This window comes from Lissotriton vulgaris, chromosome 5, assembly GCF_964263255.1.
Source record: "Lissotriton vulgaris chromosome 5, aLisVul1.2, whole genome shotgun sequence".
Classification (NCBI taxonomy): domain Eukaryota; kingdom Metazoa; phylum Chordata; class Amphibia; order Caudata; family Salamandridae; genus Lissotriton; species Lissotriton vulgaris.
This window is the reverse complement of record NC_141693.1, coordinates 1520649879-1520675362: the sequence shown is the minus strand read 5'-3', so window position 1 is coordinate 1520675362 and position 25484 is coordinate 1520649879. Positions and strand designations below refer to the sequence as shown.

The 25484-nt window shown below is 47.5% G+C and overlaps 1 protein-coding gene across 2 annotated transcripts in view; it reads right to left on the bottom strand.

Moving 5' to 3' along the window:
- The window catches only part of STRIP1 (striatin interacting protein 1), a 287397-nt gene that overhangs the window by 122901 nt on the left and 139012 nt on the right, over positions 1-25484 (bottom strand). Inside the window, exons 7-8 of one of the 2 annotated variants that reach the window (XM_086923587.1) lie at positions 19652-19764; positions 1413-1540 (exon numbers count right to left, since the gene is read on the bottom strand). In XM_086923587.1, coding sequence (XP_086779713.1) covers positions 1413-1540; positions 19652-19764 — 241 coding nt within the window. The remainder of the gene's footprint in view (positions 1-1412; positions 1541-19651; positions 19765-25484) is intronic. The other variant, XM_086923588.1, reaches the window with a different exon arrangement.

The following is a 25484-nucleotide window of genomic DNA, read 5'->3' as shown; positions in this document are numbered from 1 at the left end:
CCAAACACGTTTCAACAACCATCCAATGTTGCTTTTGCCGAGCGTTTCTTCCGCCTTTGAAAAGATACGTTATCGCATTGGCTGCATACTATTGGAATCTGTTCTCTGATTGGTCGCTGTGCTCTAGTCCCAAGTATCGATCCCTGTCAACCTTATACAAACAAGCACTATCGTTGCCAATAGGTTTCGCATTTGGAAAGTTGGAGCTATTGGTTTTGTAAATGACATTTTATATTTATATATCGTTATTGGCATTGTCAATAACAATATATAAATATAAAATGTCATTTACAAAACCAATAGCTCCAACTTTCCAAATGCGAAACCTATTGGCAACGCCAGTGCTTGTTGTCATTATTTTGGATCAAATGTTTTTGTCTCATTGTAAGTAAAACTGCTTTCAGTTCAGTTGCTTCAAATTAATTTGCTTTTACCAGTTGACCCATCTTGGAGTGAAGTAGACGAGGGACTGGAATATCTTGCAAAACTGAAGAAATTGCACTGCAAGACACAGAGCCCAAGAAACCAAGACAAACTTGCTCCTGTCTGATGTCTCAAAATTATAAACTTGGATATGTCACTAGGAAGGTAAACATGTATCAGGACATAGGAGCTCACAATTTCCCTCTCTTCCGCGTGTTACATCCACAATCTGTTCTCCGCTCACCAGCATGTCCCTTAATGAGTAAACCTACACTAAGCCAGTTACAGCTTCCATGCACTGTAGACGAACTAATGCGCCTCTACCTGCACAATCCGCTCGCTCACTCCTCACCAGCATGAATCTCCTAGTGCACTCCACTACATGGCTTTCCCACTCTCACCAATGCATACTCATTGAACCACCTCCCCATCTTGCAGAAAAACACCTCTCACCATGTATGCCTCTTCCAATCTCCCTAAAGCTTACCTCACTCTGTAGGTCTTCCCTGTCTTGTCAGAATGGCAACCACATTGAATTCCTCTTTTCGGCACGCTCCTCACTTCCTCCCCCGTTCTCAACAGCACCATTCTTGACAATCTCTGTGCCTCATTTCCAGCATGCCATTCAACATTCATTACCATCTCATGACCCCTATACTCCCCCTGAATGTGCAACCCCATTCCATATGCTTTTCCCAGCACTACCTTCATAATGCATAGAGTTCATCCCAGGAACAGGCTCCTCTGTGAGCAAAGCTCTCTCAGGCCTCAAGTATGTTACTAAATTCATATCTCCTCAAAGCATCACTTTGAAGCCATTGCCCAATCCTTTTTCCTCTCACCGCATGCCCCTAATAATGTGCGCCTCCCCAGCGTCCTTCGCCACACGGTCCTGTCCAAAGTTGCCAACATGCTTTTCATGCTTCTATAACTTCAGATATGTCATATCCGCATTTTCTACTCATGCCCCATCCACACTCCCCTCTCACCAGCACGGTCTTCCAAAGCAGCAGCAGCACTTTCTTCATGGGGAAGTGTGGGGCATGGCCACTGCAAAACTTGGTCACCATCCCAAACAGCATCACAGAGAATGGCTCGTTATTAAATAGCGGTGTGCCTGGAGAGAGAAGACAGAGGTTAACAGATTAGACGCGTAGGTATGTAGTGGATACAGGGATTGTTATGAGGAAAGTGATCCTGTGAAGGGTATGGTACAGAATTCCATAGATGTTCTTGTGGCCAGTATACAGTATTTACTATAACAGAGGTCCAGAAGGAAATAGGAAAGTGCTGAATATATTATCATCATTACGTGATCATTACGTGATCCCTTTGGTGAGGGAGATTATTGTTATACTACTTGGAAGTCTGTGAGAGAAGAAAATGTGTTTAATCATTTACCACTGAGAAACTAGACAAACAGAAGTCTGGGGATGGAGGATATCTTATCCAAACATGAGCTAACGAAGAACGGACAGAGTTTACGCCAGTGTCTTACTGTGAGTGGCCTTGTTATGTTATGTTAGGGGGGGGGGGGGTCTTGTAGAGCGCTCAGCTACTCGGGCAGAGTGTCCCGGCGCTATCAGACCTGGCGGGCTGCGAAGTCAGGAAATCGCAGAAAACTACTGATCAAACAGCCAAGTTTTGAGCTCCTTTCTAAAGGAGAGCAGGTTGTCTGACTTCCTGAGAGACAGAGGCAGCTTGTTCCACCATTGGGGTGCCAGAAGTTTAAAAGAGCGTCCCCCAATGCGCGCTCGTCTGATTGCCGAGACAGTAGCCAATGCGGAGACCTTGTTTCATAAATATTTTGTGGGCACAGATATGGACTTAGCATATGAAGGGAGCTATTGTGAAATCAGAGTTTAAAGATTAAGGGTTGTCTTACTAAGCAGATTTTGGAGATAAAAGAACAAATATCCCAAAAAATGCTTAATGAAGGAAGACCACGAAAACGTCTGGAGGACATAGGCGAATGAGAGATGAATACTGGGCAGCAACTGAGAACAATAGTGGATTTTGGGACCGTAGGTTGGATGGGTGAAAACTCAAACGTAAGGGACAAAACATAACTTTGAAGTAAGTACTTCAAGTAGGAATCCACAACAGATTTTGGACGCAAATTAAACTATGCTTTCTAAGTCTGTATTTTATAAATATTAATATTTATTGCTGAAATGAAACACTAGCTAAGTATGCAATGAGTTTAGAAAAGCATTTGCTTGCTAAAGGTGGAAAACATGGGCTGGCGCATTGCCCAGCCCATTATGGTTTTAAGCCTACAAGTAACAGAATCTACATGTTTGATGGCCAGCTGAACAAAAGCGTAGACCTAAATGGACATACTGAGAAAATGCTGCAAATGAAGGAAATTATGAGCTGAATCAAGAAGAGCATTTGTAAGAGACTGATGTGTCAAGACATCAAAATAAGTTATTATGCTTGAATGAACTCACATTGAAGTAATAAATAAAGACACCTTATAATTATACACTTAGAGAAGAAATGACTTTGCTTTTGGCAATAGGCAGCAAGCTGAACAAACAATTTTTCCCACTAATTTGGGACCTCATTATACCGTGATATAATCTATTTCACACAGTGGTTAGTGTCACAAAGGTGAAAATGATCAGGCTTGGTCCATACATCCCAGTAAATATCTGCTATAATAACTGTAAGAAAATAAGTATTAGTTGATGGAAGAAAGTACCCACTTCATGTAATAATCACAATCCTCGTCAGGATGAACCCTCTAAGTCACCATATGAATCTGAGCTTAACCCACTGGTATCTGTTGCACAGTGCAGACAGGCTTAACCCAGGGGCAATGTGTAAAGTATTGATGCAGCAGTAAAACAGTAATAAAGTCTAAATACAAAACAATAAAAATCCCAAAACGAATTAGAAAAATAGAACACAATTTAATGAACAAAAAGACATAAATGTGATAAGGGGAACCAGGGATTTGAATGTTGATGCCACGCTTGTGCATGGCGGGAGCTTTTGGATGGGAATGACCCCATGGCCCTAACCAAATGGGGTGAAAGTTCCCAGGATAACCCGACCCACTTTGGGCATTTCCAAGATCGCAGAAGTCTTCAGCCACAGTAAACTTGGGCTCGGAGGGCTAGGTGTGTTTTGTATGTATTAAGGTCATTCTACTGTCCTCCCATATCCAACACTAAATTACATTTTGAGCCAGTCCCTGTAACTCCAAAAAACCCAGAGACAAATGCCTGCTAGAACAAAGCAGAGTTCATCGGTAACCAGACAGGCGATACACAAGTACTATTTTGGCACCTGATTCTCTCCCTTTGAAGTGCACCTCAAGTGTGATATGTAAAATCCCAGCAGACCTGTCAAGCAGGTTTGACACTTCAGCAGGATTTGACACTGATGTCAACAAGAGGTGCTCAGGCTGGAGCGCCAAAGAAGGGTGCATGCCTAGGTGTTAGTTATATCTGCTTGTGAAAGATCAGGCCTCTCTGAATTTAATCAAAATCTTGGGCCCAGCCTGAAGGTTATCATGTCAAATGTACAATAATATCTCCATACATCCAAGGCCTTTTGTCCCCGTCATAGGAGCAATTCACATGTCATTCAAATGCCAGTTACTGGCTGGCAGACACAGGAGAGACGAGTTAGCTTCCAGGGACTTTGGGCAGGAAAAAGGTAACTTTCTAAAAGTAAATTTTCCTTAGTAGCTATACAAATTTAATTTTTACCATTAGATTGCATTTTGTATAACTATTACTAAAAGTGAGTCTTTGAATTATTTTTCCTAGCTGCTTCCAACCCGAAACTTGCATTATTAGATGTAATAATGTAACCCAGTATTTTTTTCACATGGAGCTGCTAGCTTTGCTGCAGAGAAAATAGCTTTTGGGCCTTATTAATATTTAAAAGGAAGACTTAGGCCTGTTAAAAGGGGTTATTTTGACAGGTCGAATTAGCAGTTTAAAATTGCACAGCCAGGCTACAATGGTAGGCCTGAAGACATTTATAGTACCACTACAGTGGGTGGCATGAGTGCTGCAGTCCACTGGTCGCATTTTAAATTACAGGCCCTGGGTGCACTTTGTATCATACACTAGGAACTTATAGCGAAATTAAATACAGCAATCAGGTGTATACCAATTTTACCATGTTGAAAGGAGGAGCACAAGCACTTTGCCACTGGTTAGCAGGGTAAAATGGACAAAGTTCTCAAGCAAACAAACATAGGATTCAGCAAAGTGGCAATTAAACTGGTTGACCCTGCAGAAAGGGCAAATTATCAGAATTTACCAATGTTCACATACTTTTTTTTCCAAGCGTATTAAAAGTCAGTTTATATTCTGGATACCTAGTAGGTTTTCTTTAGTTTGCGTGAGTAAGGGAATTCCAGGGACTTCATGGCCACCTCAAGTTTACTGAAACTAATTTAGAAGAAAAATTTAAGGTTTGGCAGCATGGAACCCACACGAGAAAAAATATTTAAACAAAGTGAACTTAGTATTACAATAAAACCATGGATGAATGAATGGTTTGGTACAGGGTATGTAAACCAGAGACTTAAGAGCTAAAGCCTAAGAGAGAAAGGTCTGAGTGGCCAAATAACCAAAAAGAAGAAGACTGGGCAAGAATAAAAACAAGTCTAAACAAAGTGCGTTCTAATGACTTCACTGCAGCAATACTGTCAAATATCCAGCTATCAATGGGAAAAGGAATTCCAAAAACGAGGACAATGACAGAAAGTTATTGAGCACCTAGGCATGTGCACTTAAAGGGAGACATGGTAAGAAGGCATTTGTTGGATGACCAAAGCAACTGAGGGGCAGTAAAGGGTGAGATGGTTTATCACAAATGGAGGCACCGCTATAAAACATGTTTTAATTCATAAAATACTTCAGCTACATATACCATGAAAATGAGTTAAAAAAAAAAATTTAATATTGTTGCTTTTATGGCCTGTTGCGAGAACACTTCACAATGGCTTGCACATTTTTTTTGATTGACACTTTTATACATGCCATTTATTGTACGTAAATACATATGTGCAGCTGAAAAGTACAATATGCTCCAGCCTAATAAAGGTACATTACTTGTAGGATTACATGCTGCTTTTATTCTAATGTGATTTTGCAGATATCAAGCAATCATATGGACATAAAATAAATATACTAATTAATTTGGTTTTCAGATTTTTTTTTCCAAAAGGCTATTCAATGAGAGTAGGTATTTACTGTGGATATTAGATCCAGTTTATAATGTTCACTCTTTGGAGATCCACTGATTTTATGGCTGTGTTGTGTCGATATTATTTTATTAGTGAAAACTATGCTTAACATCACAGTACTAAAACCTAAGATTGTGAAGAAGGAATTTATTTCTAGATGCAGTTACAGCCTGCTACCGAGGGCTACATTGGTTTTTAAGGCCCTGAACCACAAAGGGCCCAAGCCTCAGGCTAGGGCAGATGACAAGGGAGGGGGGCCTTTAACAACCGGTACACCCTGAAGCAGAAGGGCTTTTAGAACATTCCACCCCTGAGGGTAGAATGTTCTAAATTAAAAAGGGAAAAACAAAAATATAAATATTGGAATGTTAGAGCAGAAGGCTTATACCAGCCATTATTAGCCACGAGCCAGTTCATTGTATTCAACGGCCTCCCTACATTCCAATGTTCTAATATAGCCTTATAGCCTGCCGTACTGGGCTATACCAGACATTAAATGTCTACTCCAGCATGTAACAAGAGAGCGGGATTTAAATACCGGTTTAGCCCAGCTACCGAGGGCTACATGGCTATTGGAATATCCCGCAACTAGAGGGCAGAATGTTCTAACAAAACAAAAAAAAGGCCTCATGGAGCCAGAGGCGACTGAACTCCCCTTGTGCTCCGTGAGGCCTTAGTTCACAGCTAGAGCTGTGAACAACAACATTAGAATGTTGGAGCTCCGGGCTTCTACCGCCTATTAGAAGCCCAGAGCACTCCACTGTTTTCGATGGAGCGGCCATCATTCCAATGTTCTAAATCAGCTGCATAGCAAGCTTTACTAGCCATTAAATGCCGCTCCCACATTAAAGTCCCTGTGGACCGAGCAAAAGGACTTTTAAGAAGGGAGCAGGCCTTTAATGGCCAATATAGCCCACCACAATAGGCTATATGGCTATTAGAATATTCATCCCCATGAGGCCATAATGTCCTAATTATTTTTTTTTAAAGTAAAGGCCTGCCAGAGACCAAGGGGGCTGAAAGCACAAGCTCCTCAGAGGCCTCCGTTTCACAGCTATTTCTGTGAATGTTAATTTGATAACAGCCGCTCGCAGGGCTACCAATAGATGTGAAAGGAGGCTGAAATCAGCTCGTGGTTTTCCTGGGGCTCGTCCAAACTGCTTAACCTAGCTGTACCAAACAGTTGGAGTTGTGGAGATGGTAACTTCAAGAAATCGTACGAAGGGGTCCAATTTGACACTGAGGGGTGGGGTGCGGAAACGAAGAGAGTGGACATTTAAGAGCTTGGTTGTGGTGATTGTGGAACCCTAACAGTGAATGACTGAGTAGGATGATAGCAAATTCTAGAGTGTACAGTTGGGTGTTGAGTAGGTGCGCATGTCTTGATGGAGACAAGTTAGCCATTGTAGTGATGGCCAAATGTAGAAAATTATGAGGCGATGGCGTGCAAGAAGAACCGATTAAGAACAGAGAATGAACAGCAGAAAAATTAATAATCTATTGGAGTACAAATGTGCTTTCAATTCTTGATCTTAATTAATTAATTAAGAGGTGTAGCTATGTAGCCAGGTGACATAGTCGATAATGTGCATGTGATGAGCAGGTGACATGATTACCTGTATTAAGAGTACTTGCAGGGTTGTAGTTGGGTGTGAACTCATAGGGTGTATACAATATCTGCAGCACAGAAAAACATCTTGCATGGATTAGAAGGTTGGTAGAAACCTGGACTAACTGGATGTGGTGCCAACCTAGTATCAACTAACTAACTAGGGGTACCAACCAAGTAGGTAAGATGAGCAAACGTATTATGCAGCCCAGAGGAGTCAGCTATAACCTAGCAAAAAACACGGTGGTTTAGCCCACACATTCCAATTGGTAGAGCAAATAGGACATAATGAATAGTTTCTTACCTGTCGGTGTCGTTTTGCAGCTTAATGATCTTTCTGGATTCACTATGCTGTGCATATTCCGCGGTCTTGTGGTTGGGTCCGGATTCGTAGTCTTTTCTTTGTTTTTTTTTTTTTTGTTTTTTTCGTCGCCCAGGTGGGCGTCGGCGTCACCCCTTCCTGGGTGTATTTCCGGTGCCGTCGGCATGCTTCCTGCGGAAGCTCCCACCCTTGGGCGCCATCTTCAGGTTCTTTTTTCCGTGTTTCTTTCGTCTCCGAAGTGATGGCAATGTTGTATGTAGGTGAAACTTCTTTTAACCGCTTTGTATATAAAGTCATTATTTACATTTTTTTTTGACCACCTCTTTCTCTCTCCAGCCTCATCTTTCTGGCGGAGGTGGGTGGGTTCGCTAGTGAATCCAGAAAGATCATCAAGCTGCAAAACTACACCGACAGGTAAGAAACTATTCGTTTTGCAGCGTGAATCTTTCTGGATTCACTATGCTGTGCATAGATTTTGTAGCAGTTTCTAATTTCTGTGGCGGCTGGGTAGAAGATGAGCTTGAATATGTGCTGGAGCACCTTTTGTCCAAGTTGTGCTTCTTTGTTCATTTGAACATCAATGCAGTAGTGCTTCGTGAATGTGTGCACTGAAGCCCATGTTGCCGCCAGGCATATGTCTTGTATGGGTGAATTAGCCAGGAAGGCTATTGTCGCACCGTTTTTCCTAGTGGAGTGGGCACGTGGTCCCTCTGCTAGTTCTTGCCCTGCCCGCTTGTGGCAGAGTTGGATTGTTTGCGCGATCCATCGTGCAATAGTGTTCTTTGTTACAGCCTTACCCATGAAACTGTTGGCGAATGACACAAAGAACTGCTTTGTCTTCCTGTGTCCTTTTGTCCTCTCGATATAGTGCATGACCGCCCTTCTGGCGTCTAGGGTGTGAAGGGCTCGCTCTGCGCTATTTGTTGGTTTTTGGAAAAAACTCGGAATCTGTATGGACTGGTTCATATGGAATCTGGACACCACCTTTGGCAAGAAGTGTGGGTCGGTCCTCATCACAACCCTGTCATTGTGTATTTGTATGTATGGCTCCTGCAGAGTTAGCGCCTGAAGCTCGCTCACTCGTCGTAGGGACGTTATTGCAACCAAGAAGGCTGTCTTCATGGTCAGCATCTCTAGTGAGGCCTTGTGGAGCGGTTCAAAGGGCTCCTTCATGAGTTCCGTCAGGACTATGTTCAAGTTCCATGCCGGTGGTGGCAACTGCTTGGGGGGTGCGATCCTCTTGGCTCCTTCCAGGAATCTCTTCACAACCTGTGATGTGAAGAAGCTCCTGCCCATCTCACCCCTTGTATAGGCGACTATCGCTGCCTTGTGGACTCTTAAGGAGGACGAGCTGAGTTTTTTCTCCAGTAAGTGCGTGAGGTATTTCAGCACTGTGGAGTCCTTCTTCATTCTATTGTGAAGTCTTTCCTTCCTGCACCATATTGTAAATCTCTTCCACTTTGCCCCGTAGCACTTCCGTGTGCTGGGCCTTCGTGCCTCCCGAAGGACCCTGAGGGTGCTCTCAGGCAGTCTCAAGTGTGCGAATTCTATGTCCTCAGGAGCCACGCCCCCAGGCTCAGGCTCTCTGGCTCTGGGTGTAGTACCTCTCCGTTGTGCATGGAGAGCAGGTCTTTTCTTCTGCCGAACCTGTGGGGTGGACTCTGTGCCATCTCCATGATCTGCGAGTACCATGTCTGTCTGGCCCACTGCGGTGCGACCAGTATCAGGGTCATGTTGCTCGCTCTGCACTTGCTCAGTACTCTGTGTATCAGTGGTATCGGGGGAAAAGCGTAGGCAAATGTCCCGGACCAATCTATCCATAGGGCATTCCCAAGGGACCCTTCTTCGGGTTGTCTGGATGCGAAGCTTCGGCATTTGGCATTCTGGCGTGTTGCAAACAGGTCCACTAATGGCGTTCCCCACTTGTTGAACAACCACTTCGTCTCCTGGGCATTGAGCTCCCACTCGTGGGATGTCGATGTCTGTCTGCTCAGCCAGTCTGCCTGAATGTTCTCCTTCCCTGGTAAGTGTATGGCCAGTAGGTCTATCCTGAGGGGGATGGCCCATCTCCATATCTCCTGCGCCAGTGTCGAAAGCGTTGTTGACTGTGTTCCACCCTGTTGTTGATGTAGAACATCGCTGTGGTGTTGTCTGTCTGCAGCAACACTCTCTGCTTGTACAGTCTTGTTTGGAAGGCTTTCAATGCAAGAAAGATTGTTTTTAATTCTAGATAATTGATGTGCTTCGACGCATCTGCTGGTGTCCACAGACCCCTGACTTTGAGCTCTTCCATGTGAGCGCCCCATCCCCTCAGGGATGCGTCTGTGGAGATGGTCACTGTTGGTGTTGGGGGTGTAAGAGGCTTCCCCTTTGCTATGTTCTCCATGGTCCACCATGTCATTTCCTTCTGCACTGCGTGCGCCACAACCACTAGATCCTTCCAACTCCCTGAAGCTTGTGACCATTGTTCCTGGAGCCATTCTTGGATGGGTCTCATGTGCAGTCGTACGTTTGGTACCAGGTGGATGCATGATGCCATCATCCCCAAGATCTTGCTCGCAGTCCTCACTGTCCGAGCTTGTCCCTTCCGGTAGAGGCGAGCTTCCCTCACCAGGGCCCCTGCTCTCTTGTTGCTGGGGAACACTCTGCCCTGCAAGGTGTTGATCTGTGCCCCCAAGAAGATCTTCACCTGTTCCGGCTCCATTGATGATTTTTTCCAATGGATGGAGAACCCCAGGTTTATTAGCGTTCTCGTCACTGTATGTGCGTCTTTCTTGCATTTCTGGTACGAGTTTGCTTTCACTAACCAGTCGTCCAGGTAAGGGTATACGTGTATTCCCTGCCTTCGTAGGTGCGCTGCGACTGCCGCGAGGCACTTTGTGAAGACCCTCGGTGCTGATTTTAGCCCGAAGGCTAGTGTTGTGAACTGGTAGTGGCTTTCTCCGATCGTGAACCTGAGCATATGCTTGTGCTTTACGTTCATTGGGATGTGTAGGTAGGCGTCCTTGAGGTCTATTGTGACCATGAAGTCCCCAATCTGCAATTGCGGTAGCACCTCCTGCAGGGAGGTCATTTTGAATTTTTGCGTTCTTATGAATGTATTCAGGAACTTGGAGGTCCAGAATGGGTCTCATTGTCTCGTCGACCTTTGGCACGAGGAAATACGTTGAGTATATTCCCTTGTTTCTTTCTTTGAAGGGAACCCGTTCGATGGCCTCCTTTTGAAGGAGCTCTCCTGCTTCTTCCTGAAGCCTCTGCAGCTGATCGTTTGTTAGTTGCTTTCGCTTTGGTCTCCTGCTTGTTGGTCTCCCTTCCAATTCTAAGCAGTACCCGTATTGGATGATGTTTAGAATCCATTTGTCTGATGTGATCTCTCTCCATTCCTGGAGATAGAGTCTTAATCTTCCACCCATTGGTGTTACGTGGTGGTAGTTGTCCATTGTGTCCTGACCCCTTAGTACGTGCTGCCCCCTGGGATCTTTTCTGTGGGCGGGCACACGGGTGACTCTGAAGTTATTTAGAGGCGGGCTGCTGGCCCCCTCTTTTATGCTGTCCTCGTCCATTTCCTCTCCCTCGAAAGGACTGGCCCCTTGACTGGTACTGCCAGGACTGCTTCTGTTGACTCTGTTGCGCCTGCGAGTCCGCCTGGTGCGTCTGTTGGAAAGCCTGGTGTGAAGTACCTGGCTTGTTTCCACCTCTTCCGCCGGGCCTCCGTGACTGGGTGCCCCTTTTGCTGCCTCTGAACTGCAAGGCTCACATAGATCGCGCAGTTTCATTGTCTTTCTTTAGTTGACTGAGTTTGTCGTCAACTGTTGTTCCGAACAGCGTCTCGCCGTTGAACGGAGTGTTCAAGATGCTGTGTTGCACTTCAGGCTTAAAGCCCGAGATTCTGAGCCATGCGTGTCTTCTTTCCGTGACACCCATCATCATGAGCCTGCTGGAGGTGTCTGCACCATCCAGGGCCGTCTTGAGGCAACAATTTGCCGCATTCTTCCCGTCTTCCACCAGTTTCTCGGCCTTCTGCCTGGCCTCCTGGGGTAGGTCTTTCACCAGATTCCCTAGCTCCTCCATGATCTGGTACATGTGCCTGTTTATGAGGGCATTGGAAATAGCCATGCGCCATTGGGTTGCGGCATTCCGTTCGATCCTTCTGCCCACTAAGTCCATCCTCTTGCTCTCCTTATCAGGAGGTGGTCCAGAAGTAGTGGCCACGTTAGCCCTCTTCCTCGCTGTGGCTGTGATGATCTTGTCAGCTGAGACCACGCCTCGGATGTAGGCTGGGTCCTTTGATGAATGTTTGTACTTTTTTTCGGTTCTGGGAGTAACTGCCTTGCATGTTGCGGGCTCCCTGAATGCTTCCATCCCCTGCGCCAAAACGCTGTCGAGCATAGGTAGATACTGGCTCCTTGTTTGAGTGGGGAGTAATGTCTCGAGGAGAAAGTCCGCTTTCTGCTTCTCCTCGTCGAGCTTGAGCTTGAAAGCTGTTGCCGCCGACCTTATAACCAAGTTGTAAGCTCCGATGTCGTCTGGCGGCGATGGCCTCGAGGGGTATGTGTCGACCGCCTCTTCTGGGCTTTCGGTGTCGACATCCAAGTAATCCTCCTCCTGCGGGTCAGAGGTGGCCGACTCGGCGTCCAACCTGCTGTCCTCTTCCTCCTCATAGCTGTAAGCCTCGTAGGGATTCTCGTCCTCTTCCTGGTCGTCGACCATTTCGGTGCCAGGCTCATGTTCTTCGACCTGTTCCTCTTCCTCCTCGACCATTTCCTGCATGGGTGGCTTTGTCTTGTGGGGGATCGTGAAGGCTCTCATCTTGGCGTCGAAATACTTTTTCCGCTGCAAGATGTTCTCCATTTCGGCTTCTAGTCGCCGTTTTTTCTTTTCCATCTCGGCCACGTTGTCCGCGCCGGATTGTTCGGCCACTCTCTTCGGCGCCTGGCTCGACTGCGAGAGTTTCGGCGTCGAGGACTTGGACATCGAACTGGGTTTCGGGTCCTTGTACGGCGTCGAGGCTTTAGGGTCTTTCACCCTCGACGTCGATCGGTCCTTTTCGGGGACGATCTTCGATGACTTCTGCTGCTCAACAGCTCTCGGCGCCAGGGACTCCTTCTCAGAGGATCCGCTGGGCCTGTGGGTAGCCGCAGACGCCAGGTGTTTCTGTGTCGGCGCTTTCGGGGTCTTGCCCTCGTTTTTGAGACTCGGAGTCTCTCGTGCTCTTGGAGAACGACGAGTCTCCTACCTTATCAGATGTCTTCGTGTAATCGGTCTCTACGACCGTGTAGCCGTTGTCTTCGGCGGCAGCGTTGTCCTCTTCCTCCGAGGACATCCCCAGCTCGTACAGCGATGGCGTCGGGGCTTTTCCTTGGAGGGTGGCGTGCGCTACCCTCTGGCTCCTCCTCACACGAAGGGTCTTCGGGGCGAAGACAGAGCAGGCGTTGCAGTCCTCGCTTCTGTGTTCTACCGGTAAACAAAGGTTGCAAACCTGGTGTTGGTCTTTCTGCGCGAACTTGTGGTGGCAGTTAGGGCAGAACTTGAACGGCGTGTTGTCCATCATCGAGTGTTTAGGCCTCCCTGGCCGCGCGAACGTCGATGATCGTCGAAGTCCTCGATGATTTCTCCTTTTCGCCGGGCAGTGTTCGGTGAAGTCTTTCGTAGTCTTCTTCTTTCGATATCTTCTCGAATTTCAATCTTTTTCTAGTACTTTCTCCAAAAATGTCTGGAGCCCAACGGGAACGATCCAGACCCGACCACGGAAAAAAGAATCTGAAGATGGCGCCCAATGGTGGGAGCTTCCGCAGGAAGCATGCCGACGTCACCGGAAATACACCCAGGAAGGGGTGACGCCGACGCCCACCTGGGCGACGAAAAAAAATACAAAGAAAAGACTACGAATCCGGACCCAACCACAAGACCGTGGAATATGCACAGCATAGTGAATCCAGAAAGATTCACGCTGCAAAATAAGGTTGGTCCAGCAAATAGACTCACATGGCCCCACAGTGAACTGTTCAATTCCTTGCACCCAGCTTGAATGGTCTGAGACCCACTAAGGATACAGACTTGGGGGTGTTTGTGAGGGAAGGGAACTGTATAAAAACAGATGAAAAGTTTGTCTAAAGTGTAAAACAAAATCTTCTCTCTCTAAGCTGCATGGCTCTTGGATGTAAGGCACCATCCGTCTTCTTATCCGGTTAGTTCCCTGAATGTCCCATTCTTACTGTGCAGTGAAATATCTCTCAGCCCTCTCAGGTACAAAGACTCCTTCCATTCCTCCCAGAGTCCCAAACCATAAGAATAGGGCTCAGGTTCCGGCCTGAATAGCATGGCTCCAGTTGGCCCGGGCGTCAGACAACTTCGCTCTGGCTCAGTGATGGGAATGGCCGAGCCAGTTGGCGCTGTCTGCACTGGGAACGTCAGCTTAGGGATCAGCACCTGGAACGTTGAGATAATACAACCGGTGCCGATCAGGATCTATCAGTAGAACCCTGGAGCCTGACCGGCGCAAAGGTGAGAGCTATTGGCGTGGATCCAGAAGGGGCCCCTTCTGTTCAACTGCGGAGCCAAGTCTCGAGTGGATGTGGTGAAACATGTTTTGACTTATTTTTCTTACTCTACCTCGACTTCCCAGAGTGGTTTGACAACTAAAGCGTGATGACTACCTCGGGCTCCGCGACCATTCCGGGACCTTCTTCTTGACCGGGACCTTGATCATCGTGGCACCAAGTCACCAAGAGCTTAAAGGATCGCTCTCTCAAGGCCTTCAGGTGTATGGTGAGGCAGTCAAGACAGGACTTAGGGTTGTGGTCCTGCTCGAGGTACCAGAGGCAAATAAGGTGCAGGTCTGTCACTAGCATCTGCTGGTGGCAGGCACCGCAGGGCTTGAAGCTGGTCTTTGCAGATGTCATACTAACACACCAGGAGGATATACCTCAGAAAGACTCTGCAAAACATCGAAAATACCTAGCCAAAAAATGACTACCGGGAAGCTCTTCCCAGATCTGCGCAGACTGGCACAGAAAGAAAAGAAGTGAGTGGTGCCTATATACGGACCGCGAACATCAGTTCCAGAGTGGATGATGCTACGTAGAGAAGAACACCACCACCTACGCGCAGGGGTACTGCTCATGAAAACAATTCCGAATCCAGTCGGACACCTGGGAATATTTCAAAGTTAAGCTATCAGCGGCTAAAAGTCTTGACCAGATTTGCAATTCAACTGGACAGGGCTGCATTTAACCATGTGGTCACAGGTAGGAATGCTACAATCTGTATGAACACATTCATCCTTCGGAGGTCGATAAAATAAGCACTACTTAATGGGCTACACTAAAAATGTGTTTTCAGTGTGAAGAAACTATTCTGGATGAGAATCCAGGCTTTACAAAACACTGAGACAGTATCTTATGTTGAAGAGCCTAACCAAAGACCAATGAGATGTTCAGATGTCGGAGGGTAGTTATATGAAAGTGAATTAATACTTGGGATGGAAAAGCGTCCACCTCAAAGGACTGAAGGCCTAACACTTGATACAAATTGGTCCCGCTGTTGATTAGGAGATTTCTCTTTGAATTTCTTTTAAGACCCAACACAGAATGGGACTTAGTCGTTTTTTAAGAGGGGCTGGGACCCTTGACTGGGACGAAGCAGAAATTCAATCAGACACCATGGGAACGGATGCCATATGCTTTTTCCCTAGGGCAAAAGTTCCAAACATTCTTCTGGTGCCCAAAAAAGACAACAAGAGTACACTTTGAAACCTCCCAAGATTTTAGGGGTGGGCCACTAGAAACTCTAAGGGTGTCAGGCAGAGGCCACCAGCAAAGACCAATCCAGATCCAGTTGCCACTGATCAGTTGGCCACTTCCAAAAAAAGGCATCTTGCAGCTGTGTCCCTGTAGCAAAACCAACTGAACCTTGGAGTCCACTTCTTTGTCCTGGGTACAAGAGGGAGCTTGTCCACGCCTTCAGGACTTCTCTCAGGTCACAGACTGCTGGTGCAATTCTATTCTGATCTTCCGCAGGTCAAGTAAGTGTTCTGAGGATGGTGTCTTCATATGCCCAGTTTATCACTGGCACCAGCTAGTGGGTGAGGGTGACTCCTGGACACTCCCTAACCAATAGGGTAAAAGTTCACGGCGGGAACCCTGCCAACATTTTCAACAGTTCTGGTTTGCACTACGACACACAATCCCACATTGCACCTCATTCTCGAAATCCAAGGTAGGGAAGCCCTTCTCCCCATTTACAGTCTGGGTGCCCGCCCGGAAGTGTGGCAATGGTAATTAGCATCTGTGGTCACTCAAAAACATATCTAGGGGCAACAACTTTCCTCCCACTAGGTTTGGTGCCAGCCTGTCGAGGGGACAAAACCTGAGGCTTTCCAAGTGTGACCTAGGGCAGGCCCCTTTGAAGTTAAGTGCCAGAGCACACCCCAAATGGTCATCCTGCCAGGGAAGAAAAGGTTTACCCACTCCCAGGTCATTGTCTCTGCTCTCTGAGCCGTTTAAACACCTATTGCACACCTAATTCAAGCCAATTACAGGCTTCAGCAGCTTCAGGGAGGGTAAAGGTAACTTTCTAAATGTAGCATTTCACCAATGTCAAATAAAAATTCAAATTTTACAATTCAATTGCATTTTTTTAAATATTTGATCAAATCTAAAAGTCTTTGAATGGAGTATGTAGCTGGTAAAGGTAACAAGCATTTACAATGCAATGGTCTCGGCATTATTAAAGGTAGAGCTATTGGCATTGCTCATGACTTTTTTTTTTTTAAATCATAAAAAAATAGCATTGTCATTTATAATGCCAATAGCTTAATCGCTCGCATATGCATGACCTATTGCATTTACACCCACCAGAGACACACACATACAGAGCCACCCACAGTCATTCACATACAGCCACCCACACACACAGAGCCACCTACAAAAAAAGCTATCCACACACACAGAGCCACCTACAAAAAAAGCTATCCACACACACACAGAGCCACACACAGACAGAGCCAAACACAGACAGAGCCACACACAGACAGAGCCACACACAGACAGAGCCACACACAGACAGAGCCACACACAGACAGAGCCACACACAGACAGAGCCACACACAGACAGAGCCACACACAGACAGAGCCACACACAGACAGAGCCACACACAGACAGAGCCACACACTAGCCTAGTGACAGTAGGCACCTCTGAGCCCACCCTCCCCGACACAAAATAGGTATTATCTGCTCATTTCAACTTCCCAAATGCCAGATCACACACTTTCAGAGATTGTTACAATGTCATATTCGCTGAGCAGGTCGTTATCTGTTAAACGGCCTTTTGGTAAATGGCTGAGGAGGAAAAGGAAACAATTAAAGGATTCCCCTGTCCCTGGAACACAATCAATGATCTACAGGCTTACAAAGCAATGCTCATCTCTGAGGAGATCTGTTTCACTAGAAAATAAAGTCCTACCCGTCCACCTGGGGCAGACCTGCAGGTGCCCACGAATGAGGAAGGCTGTGTAAATGCCTTCCAATCATGCCAGATAAACAGCTGGATCCTTGAGGCACTCCCTGGAATGTCATGTCGAACCACAGCAGGGCACAGCACAAAAGCATGGTCTGTATGTGGGACAGGGGAGCACAGCGCGCTGTTAAAGTGATCAGCATGCCATCTCTGCTACACATTCATTTGTGCTTAAGACTTTTTCCATACAGCAGAGTGCATGCCAAGCAAGGCGCACGTGGCTCACAGATGTATTGCGCCTTCCCCTCTGAGGGCATCCTGTTTGGACTGCTCATGATCGAGCACTGGAGTGTGGGCTGGAACTATCACTGCACTTCCTGTTGAGGGCATCTGTCATTGTTAAGCACTGAGGCCAAGACGTGAGGAAAATGAAAGTTGAACTTCTCTTAACCCCATGCATGAATACCGAACCGGTCCACCTAAACCCCGGTGAAGAGCTTTAAAGGTAGCAGTGAACCACTGAGGTGCTAGCTACCTCTATAGAGAGGCCATGGACTGAATGGGAACATATGCTGCATGGGTAAAGTCTTGTATTGTGAAAATAATGTTATTGGTGTGGTCATTTATGTACATTTTGACTGGAATTATTAACAATCGTGAGCTGGCACAAGTAGAAAAGAATGCAGGAATCGTGCGCTGCCGCAAGGGGTGCCACGAGAAAAGAATACAGAAAGTGTTATCTTCCTACGGGCTTGCCACTAGTGCAGGTACGGGAATACCCGGACCTGTAAGCTGCCACAAGGACCCCTGGCACGGAGTATGCGCAATCAAAGAAGTTTGAGCTGCCTACAACCCGGCATCTCACGGGTGCATGCTGGAAATGCTAGAAATTGTGAATTACACCAGGAGACTAGGAGAATGCCAGCGCCGCGAGGTGCCGTCAGGGCCCCGATGTTAGATGCTACGAATGCCAGGGGCTGAGCTGCCACCACGGCCCACACTGTTGTAGGCTGTGAAAGGCGGGAGCTGTGAAAGGCGGGAGCAGTGAGCTGGCACCGGGGCCCCCTCCGTGCCTACGGGTGGTGTCTATTTCTATTACCCAGTCACTCACAGTGATGGCAGTGGCTGATGTGGGGTGACCGTCTGCCACGTGTGGAAGTGGGCAAAGAAAAGATAAATATGAATAGGACCGGGGTAAAAATAGACGGAAAATACACGGTGAAGAGAGCAGCCTCCCCAGAGAGCTCTGGCTGCGAGTCCTGCACGGCCTAGAGCTGTGTTTCGGAGTCCTGGGTGCGTGGCAGGGGGCGCTGCTTGGGCTCCTCTCCCAGCTGCTGCTGCTGCTCGGGCGCCGTGTCTCACCGCAGCCTCAGACACTCCCTGCGCGACCTCTCACACACACTCCACGCAGTCACGGGGGGCTCTACTTCCTGCTCTGACCTAAACCTATTATAGAGCAAAGACTGTGATGAGACTGGGGAGACATGTCAGGGACAATCCCAAGGGGAGACATGTTGAGGCTGCTGTAGGCGAGAAGAAAGGAGGGGGCGGGGGGAGGGCGACACAAAGAGCTGCTGGAAGCTGCGCGACTCACCTGCAGCCTTCAGCCAGTACCACGTCCGTGTTCATGCTTCGGTGAGAGAGGAGCGCTCCAAATGGCCACATTTCTCCGAGGCGAGGCAGAAATGCCTCGGAGAAACACACGGCCATTTTCGGATTCGGGGGGCGTGTATTTGTTGTTCTGAGTGACGGATGACGTCACTGTCTAAAGAACAGCAAAATTTACGCCCCTGAATCCAAAAGAGACGGAGCTTCATTGGAGTGACGCCCCTCTGCTTCAATGGCTGGCCTCCGTTTAGGAAGCCAGCCAATGGAGGAGAGACGGAGGAGAGAGGCGGGTTCAAACATCGTACTAAAGAACATTAATTCTCCTCCCGGAGACTGCGCAAGCGCAGCCTTCTCGGTCCTCGACCTAAAAAGGGGGTGGGGATATACATTTCTATAGTCAAACATATTTCACTCAAATATTATGAACACTACTTTGTGGGCAGCAAGGTGTACTTAGGGGGCACTTATTTAACATTTTTAATCAGGTTTTCCAACCAATCAACAGGGTGATTTGGACAGGTGTGTGCAACACGGTTCAAACTACTGCTGAGCTACACGTGTTAGGCCTGGAGTAAATGGTGCAATAGGTGCTACAGTCAGCAAGTGGCATTTAAAATACAATGCCATGGGTATATTTCTGCACCATACGCTACAGCCTTTAAGGAAAGTTAAATGTGTCAATCAGATTTTAGTCAATTTCAATAGGTTTTAGTGGTCAGAGCCCATAAACGGTACTGGACAGCATGTTCCAGTGTTAAAGTTAAAGATCAGGGAGTCGAAAATAAAAATAATGTTAAAAACTGGAGGTGACAACCCAAAAGGCGACACTCTGCAACTGTTGAGCTTCTATGAGATATCATTCCCATAAATTAGTGTAATAGAGCCATTTTGATATCTGTGAGCTTTATGGCAAGAACAAGGGATGATTATATAAAAAAAAAATCATACATACAAACAACAAATATGTCAGGATGTCATTCACTTTCCCTTCACCACACATTTGTTCTGGCCTCTGACCTGTACCTAGCTCTGCCCGGAATGTTTGCCTTGCAGCTTGCCACTCAATTGGATCGTCATCGCACTCCTGGCGAACAGTATCCACTATCAGATACATGATGTTCAGCAGCACCCTGTGGAGTAAAGGAATAAGATGGAGTCAATGCCCATCATGCATATTTTAGTTCAAAAGATAAATGCATTTCAAGGCCACATTCTAGACAGACCTGTGAGCATGTGCTGCTACTAAAGTCCAAGAGCATGGCCCAAGGTGTTAATTTAGAGGAAACTTCCACTCTACTAATTAGTTGGAATGGCCAAGAAGTCTGTATGAGGGCATATGTCAACAACCACATTTTGTGAGAATGACCCCTATAAGCACCTTTAACCCCTTCCAGGCTCATGACGAGCTGGGCTCGTCATGGCGTAGCCTCCTCGCACGCTGATGCGGAGCCCAGCTCGTCATGAAACATGGGATTTTGTAAATCTGAGCACAGGAGGAGAATTCTCTGAGCGCGGATGTGGTTAATAAACAGAAACCCAGCACATCTCAAAGCAAAATAATTCAAGTAAATCGCCTCTAAATTACTATTAAGCACATTTCAGGGAAGGACCAGCAGAGCACACTGTTGCACAACATCCACCATATTCTAATGGCTACCACATGTGTTGTGGGTCAATGACCACTGTACCAGTCTCAGGACAAAAACCAGAACAACACACGGGTCTTGGGAAAATTATCATCAGCTGCAGTGCAAGTTCTGGGACAACAGCAAGCAGACACTGCATACTTCCTGGCAAAACAGTCATCACACAGAAGGACATTCAAAATGTTAGGAAGGATGTTTGTTATTAATGTAAAAAGGCAGAACAGCTGGAGGTTGGGGGGAGCAGGGGGCGCAGGATCGAAAACAACGGAAGAGCATTTGCCGGGTGAGTGCTTAATGTACAAGTTACTTACCTTCGGTAATGATGTACCTGGTAGAGACTATTCTAGCCACAGATTCCTTAACATAGAATTATCCCCAGGCGTGAGACTGGATCCAGATTTTTTTTGCCACAGCATCTCTGCGCACCGGGGTGAGGCACCATGTGACTCCGCCCTGACGTTGTCCGCGGACATGACATCAGCGAGGTCACATAAGTCCCACCCCAGCGCGCTGACGTCAGTTTTCTTCGGATAACTTTTCCGCGCCACAACGCGGAGCCATCACAAACAAAACTGTGAGAGTATGGGAACAGTGTGCAAAACAAACAGTTCAAAAGAAAGGGAAGAAGTGAATGGTGAGGAACAGCACCATTAGGGAAAGTGTCAGGCAGTGTGTTACTGAAAGTCATGGAAGGGAGAGAGCAGAGCACCGCTCCAAGAAGCATCCATGCAAAGCGGAGGCGATATCCTCCCTGGAGGCAGAAAAAACATGTGAAAAATGTCATAGTAGAAGACAGAAAGTCTGCACCCACAATCTAGAACAGTGAGGGGCAACAAGTCCGGAAGAGATGAGGAACGACAATTTACCACAAGGCAACACCATCAGAGTGTTGTATCCCCTGTAAAGAGCTAAAGGCTGAGGCAGAGCCAGGAGACCCCAACACAGAAGACTGCAGAGGAGTTAGAAACCCCAAGCAATGAACAAGCATTGGAAATGCAATAGGGCTCGTATTAGAAAAGTTTGAGCTATTTGTGTTGTAAAATTATTGGTTTTTTTTGTTTTAAAAAAAAATTAAAGTATTAATTTTGTTCTTTGAAATGGCAATAGTTCTATAATTAGCAAATGTGATACCTATAGCATTAGTCAAGCTACATATTTATTTTTTCCCTGTCTTACATGTATTGTTGTGACAATTACTAATGGCTTATACATTTTGTAAATAAATAATACTTGCATACGATTTTTAGTATTTTTTAATGGTACTATATTAAAAGTTTGTAATTCAATTTATGTAAGTTTATTTTTTATTTTAATAATTAGGAATAAAAGTGTCATTTTTTTTAATAAAGTTGTGTTGTTGGTGATTGTTGCTGTGGTGGTGTCTAGTGATGTTGGTGTTGCGCTGAGTGGTGCAGTGGTGGTGCTGTGGTGGTGCTGTGGTTCTGCAGAGTGATGCAGTGGTGGTGCTGTGGTTCTGCAGAGTGATGCAGTGGTGGTGCTGTGGTTGTGCAGGGTGATGCTGTGGTGGTGCTGTGGTTCTGCAGAGTGATGCAGTGGTGGTGCTGTGGTTCTGCAGAGTGATGCAGTGGTGGTGCTGTGGTTGTGCAGGGTGATGCTGTGGTGGTGCTGTGGTTCTGCAGAGTGATGCAGTGGTGGTGCTGTGGTTCTGCAGAGTGATGCAGTGGTGGTGCTGTGGTTCTGCAGAGTGATGCAGTGGTGGTGCTGTGGTTCTGCAGAGTGATGCAGTGGTGGTGCTGTGGTTGTGCAGGGTGATGCTGTGGTTCTGCAGGGTGATGCTGTGGTTCTGCAGGGTGATGCTGTGGTTCTGCAGGGTGATGCTGTGGTTCTGCAGGGTGATGCTGTGGTTCTGCAGGGTGATGCTGTGGTTCTGCAGGGTGATGCTGTGGTTCTGCAGGGTGATGCTGTGGTTCTGCAGGGTGATGCTGTGGTTCTGCAGGGTGATGCTGTGGTTCTGCAGGGTGATGCTGTGGTTCTGCAGGGTGATGCTGTGGTTCTGCAGGGTGATGCTGTGGTTCTGCAGGGTGATGCTGTGGTTCTGCAGGGTGATGCTGTGGTTCTGCAGGGTGATGCTGTGGTTCTGCAGGGTGATGCTGTGGTTCTGCAGGGTGATGCTGTGGTTCTGCAGGGTGATGCTGTGGTTCTGCAGGGTGATGCTGTGGTTCTGCAGGGTGATGCTGTGGTTCTGCAGGGTGATGCTGTGGTTCTGCAGGGTGATGCTGTGGTTCTGCAGGGTGATGCTGTGGTTCTGCAGGGTGATGCTGTAGTTCTGCAGGGTGATGCTGTGGTTCTGCAGGGTGATGCTGTGGTTCTGCAGAGTGATGCTGTGGTTCTGCAGGGTGATGCTGTGGTTCTGCAGAGTGATGCTGTGGTTCTGCAGAGTGATGCTGTGGTTCTGCAGAGTGATGCTGTGGTTGAGCAGAGTGATGCTGTGGTTGAGCAGAGTGATGCTGTGGTTGAGCAGAGTGATGCTGTGGTTGAGCAGAGTGATGCTGTGGTTGAGCAGAGTGATGCTGTGGTTGAGCAGAGTGATGCTGTGGTTGAGCAGAGTGATGCTGTGGTTGAGCAGAGTGATGCTGTGGTTGAGCAGAGTGATGCTGCGGTTGTGCAGAGTGATGCTGCGGTTGTGCAGAGTGATGCTGCGGTTGTGCAGAGTGATGCTGCGGTTGTGCAGAGTGATGCTGCGGTTGTGCAGAGTGATGCTGCGGTTGTGCAGAGTGATGCTGCGGTTGTGCAGTGATGCTGCGGTTGTGCAGAGTGATGCTGTGGTTGTGCAGAGTGATGCTGTGGTTGTGCAGAGTGATGCTGTGGTTGTGCAGAGTGATGCTGTGGTTGTGCAGAGTGATGATGTGGTTGTGCAGAGTGATGATGTGGTTGTGCAGAGTGATGCTGTGGTTGTGCAGAGTGATGATGTGGTTGTGCAGAGTGATGATGTGGTGGTGCCAAGTGGTGGTGCCAAGTGGTGGTGCCAAGTGGTGGTGCCAAGTGGTGGTGCCAAGTGGTGGTGCCAAGTGGTGGTGCCAAGTGGTGGTGCCAAGTGGTGGTGCCAAGTGGTGCTGTCTTGGTGCAGAGTGGTCCTGTGGGGGTGCAGAGTGATAATGTGGTGGTGCCGAGTGATAATGTGGTGGTGCCGAGTGATAATGTGGTGGTGCCGAGTGATAATGTGGTGGTGCCGAGTGATAATGTGGTGGTGCCGAGTGATAATGTGGTGGTGCCGAGTGATAATGTGGTGGGGCAGAGTGATAATGTGGTGGGGCAGAGTGATAATGTGGTGGGGCAGAGTGATAATGTGGTGGGGCAGAGTGATAATGTGGTGGGGCCGAGTGATAATGTGGTGGGGCCGAGTGATAATGTGGTGGGGCCGAGTGATAATGTGGTGGGGCCGAGTGATAATGTGGTGGTGCCGAGTGATAATGTGGTGGTGCCGAGTGATAATGTGGTGGTGCCGAGTGATAATGTGGTGGTGCCGAGTGATAATGTGGTGGTGCCGAGTGATAATGTGGTGGTGCCGAGTGATAATGTGGTGGTGCCGAGTGATAATGTGGTGGTGCCGAGTGATAATGTGGTGGTGCCGAGTGATAATGTGGTGGTGCCGAGTGATAATGTGGTGGTGCCGAGTGATAATGTGGTGGTGCCGAGTGATAATGTGGTGGTGCCGAGTGATAATGTGGTGGTGCCGAGTGATAATGTGGTGGTGCCGAGTGATAATGTGGTGGTGCCGAGTGATAATGTGGTGGTGCCGAGTGATAATGTGGTGGTGCTGAGTGGTGCTGCTGAATGATGCTGTGGTGGTACAGAGTAGTGCTGTCGTGGTGCTTAGTGATAATGTGGTGGTGCTGAGTGATAATGTGGTGGTGCTGAGTGATAATGTGGTGGTGCTGAGTGATAATGTGGTGGTGCTGAGTGATAATGTGGTGGTGCTGAGTGATAATGTGGTGGTGCTGAGTGGTGCTGAGTGGTGCTGTGGGAATGCTGAGTGGTGCTGCATGGGAATGCTGTTCGACTGCACGGAAATATTTCTGCGGTTTGTTTTGGTTCTGGCTGGCGGCGCCTCAGCCATAAATTAAAGACAAAGGGAGAGACTGCGGCATAGGGAGCGGGGCAGAGACGGGCTGCAGAGGAGAGAGCGCGCGAGGGGGGGGGGGTGACAGACCGTCATAGAGAGACCTCCAGCAGACTCAGAGGAGAGAGAGCGCGCGGGAGGGGTAGTGGAGAAAGACAGACAGTCAAAGAGAGAGAGAGAAGCTGAGACAGGCATTCCAAGAGAGGGTGAGAGAGGCAGTCACAGAGAGAGGCAACAGCAGGCAGTGGATAGTGAGAGAGGAGCAGAGACGGGCAGTGGAGTCAGATAGAAGCATAAAAGAGAAAGGAGAGAGGCAAAGTAGAAAAGGCAGGCAGACAGAGTCAACAGAAGAGAAATGGAGACAGGCATTCAAAGAGAGAATGCGTGAGACAGTCAGGGCAAAAAAACAATGAAACAGGTAGAGAGAGCAAGTCAAAAAGAGAGAGCGGGGCAGAGATAGAACGTGGAAAAGTGAGAGAGGCAAAGTATAAAAGAGAGACAGCGGGACAGAAAGAGAAATGGGCAGTCAGAGAGAGAGGCTGGTACAGACAGTGGAAGAGAGAGGCAGGGAAGAGAGAAAGAGGGGCAGAGACAGACACATTGAAAAAGAAAGAGAAGCAGCAGAAGCAGAGAGCGGATCAGAGAGGGAGGGAAATACAGGGGAAACGATAGAGGGGCAGAGACCGACACAGTGGAAATCACAGAGACAGGGAGGCTGATGCACAGAGCAAGGCAGAGGCGGACTGTGGAAAGATAAGATACAGAGACCGACAATTGAAAAGACAGACATTCAGGGGCAAAGATAGAGAGAAGCGAAGAATGACAGTGGAAAAGAGAGGGGCAGAGACAGGCTCAGTGGAAAAGATAGAGAAGCAAAGGCACAGAGAGAGAGAGCGATAGACAGTGGAAAAGAGGGCACGAGAGAGGCAGATATATTAGAGTAGAAAGAGCGGCGAAAGAGAGAGAAAGAGGAGGAGAGACAGAAACATGAAATATTTCTGCGGTTTGTTTTGGTTCTGGCTGGCGGCGCCTCGGCCATAAATGTAAATGTATGTAAATGTATAGGCATTTATATAGCGCACTACTTACCCGGAGGGTCCCAAGGCGCTTCGACCGCTGGGAA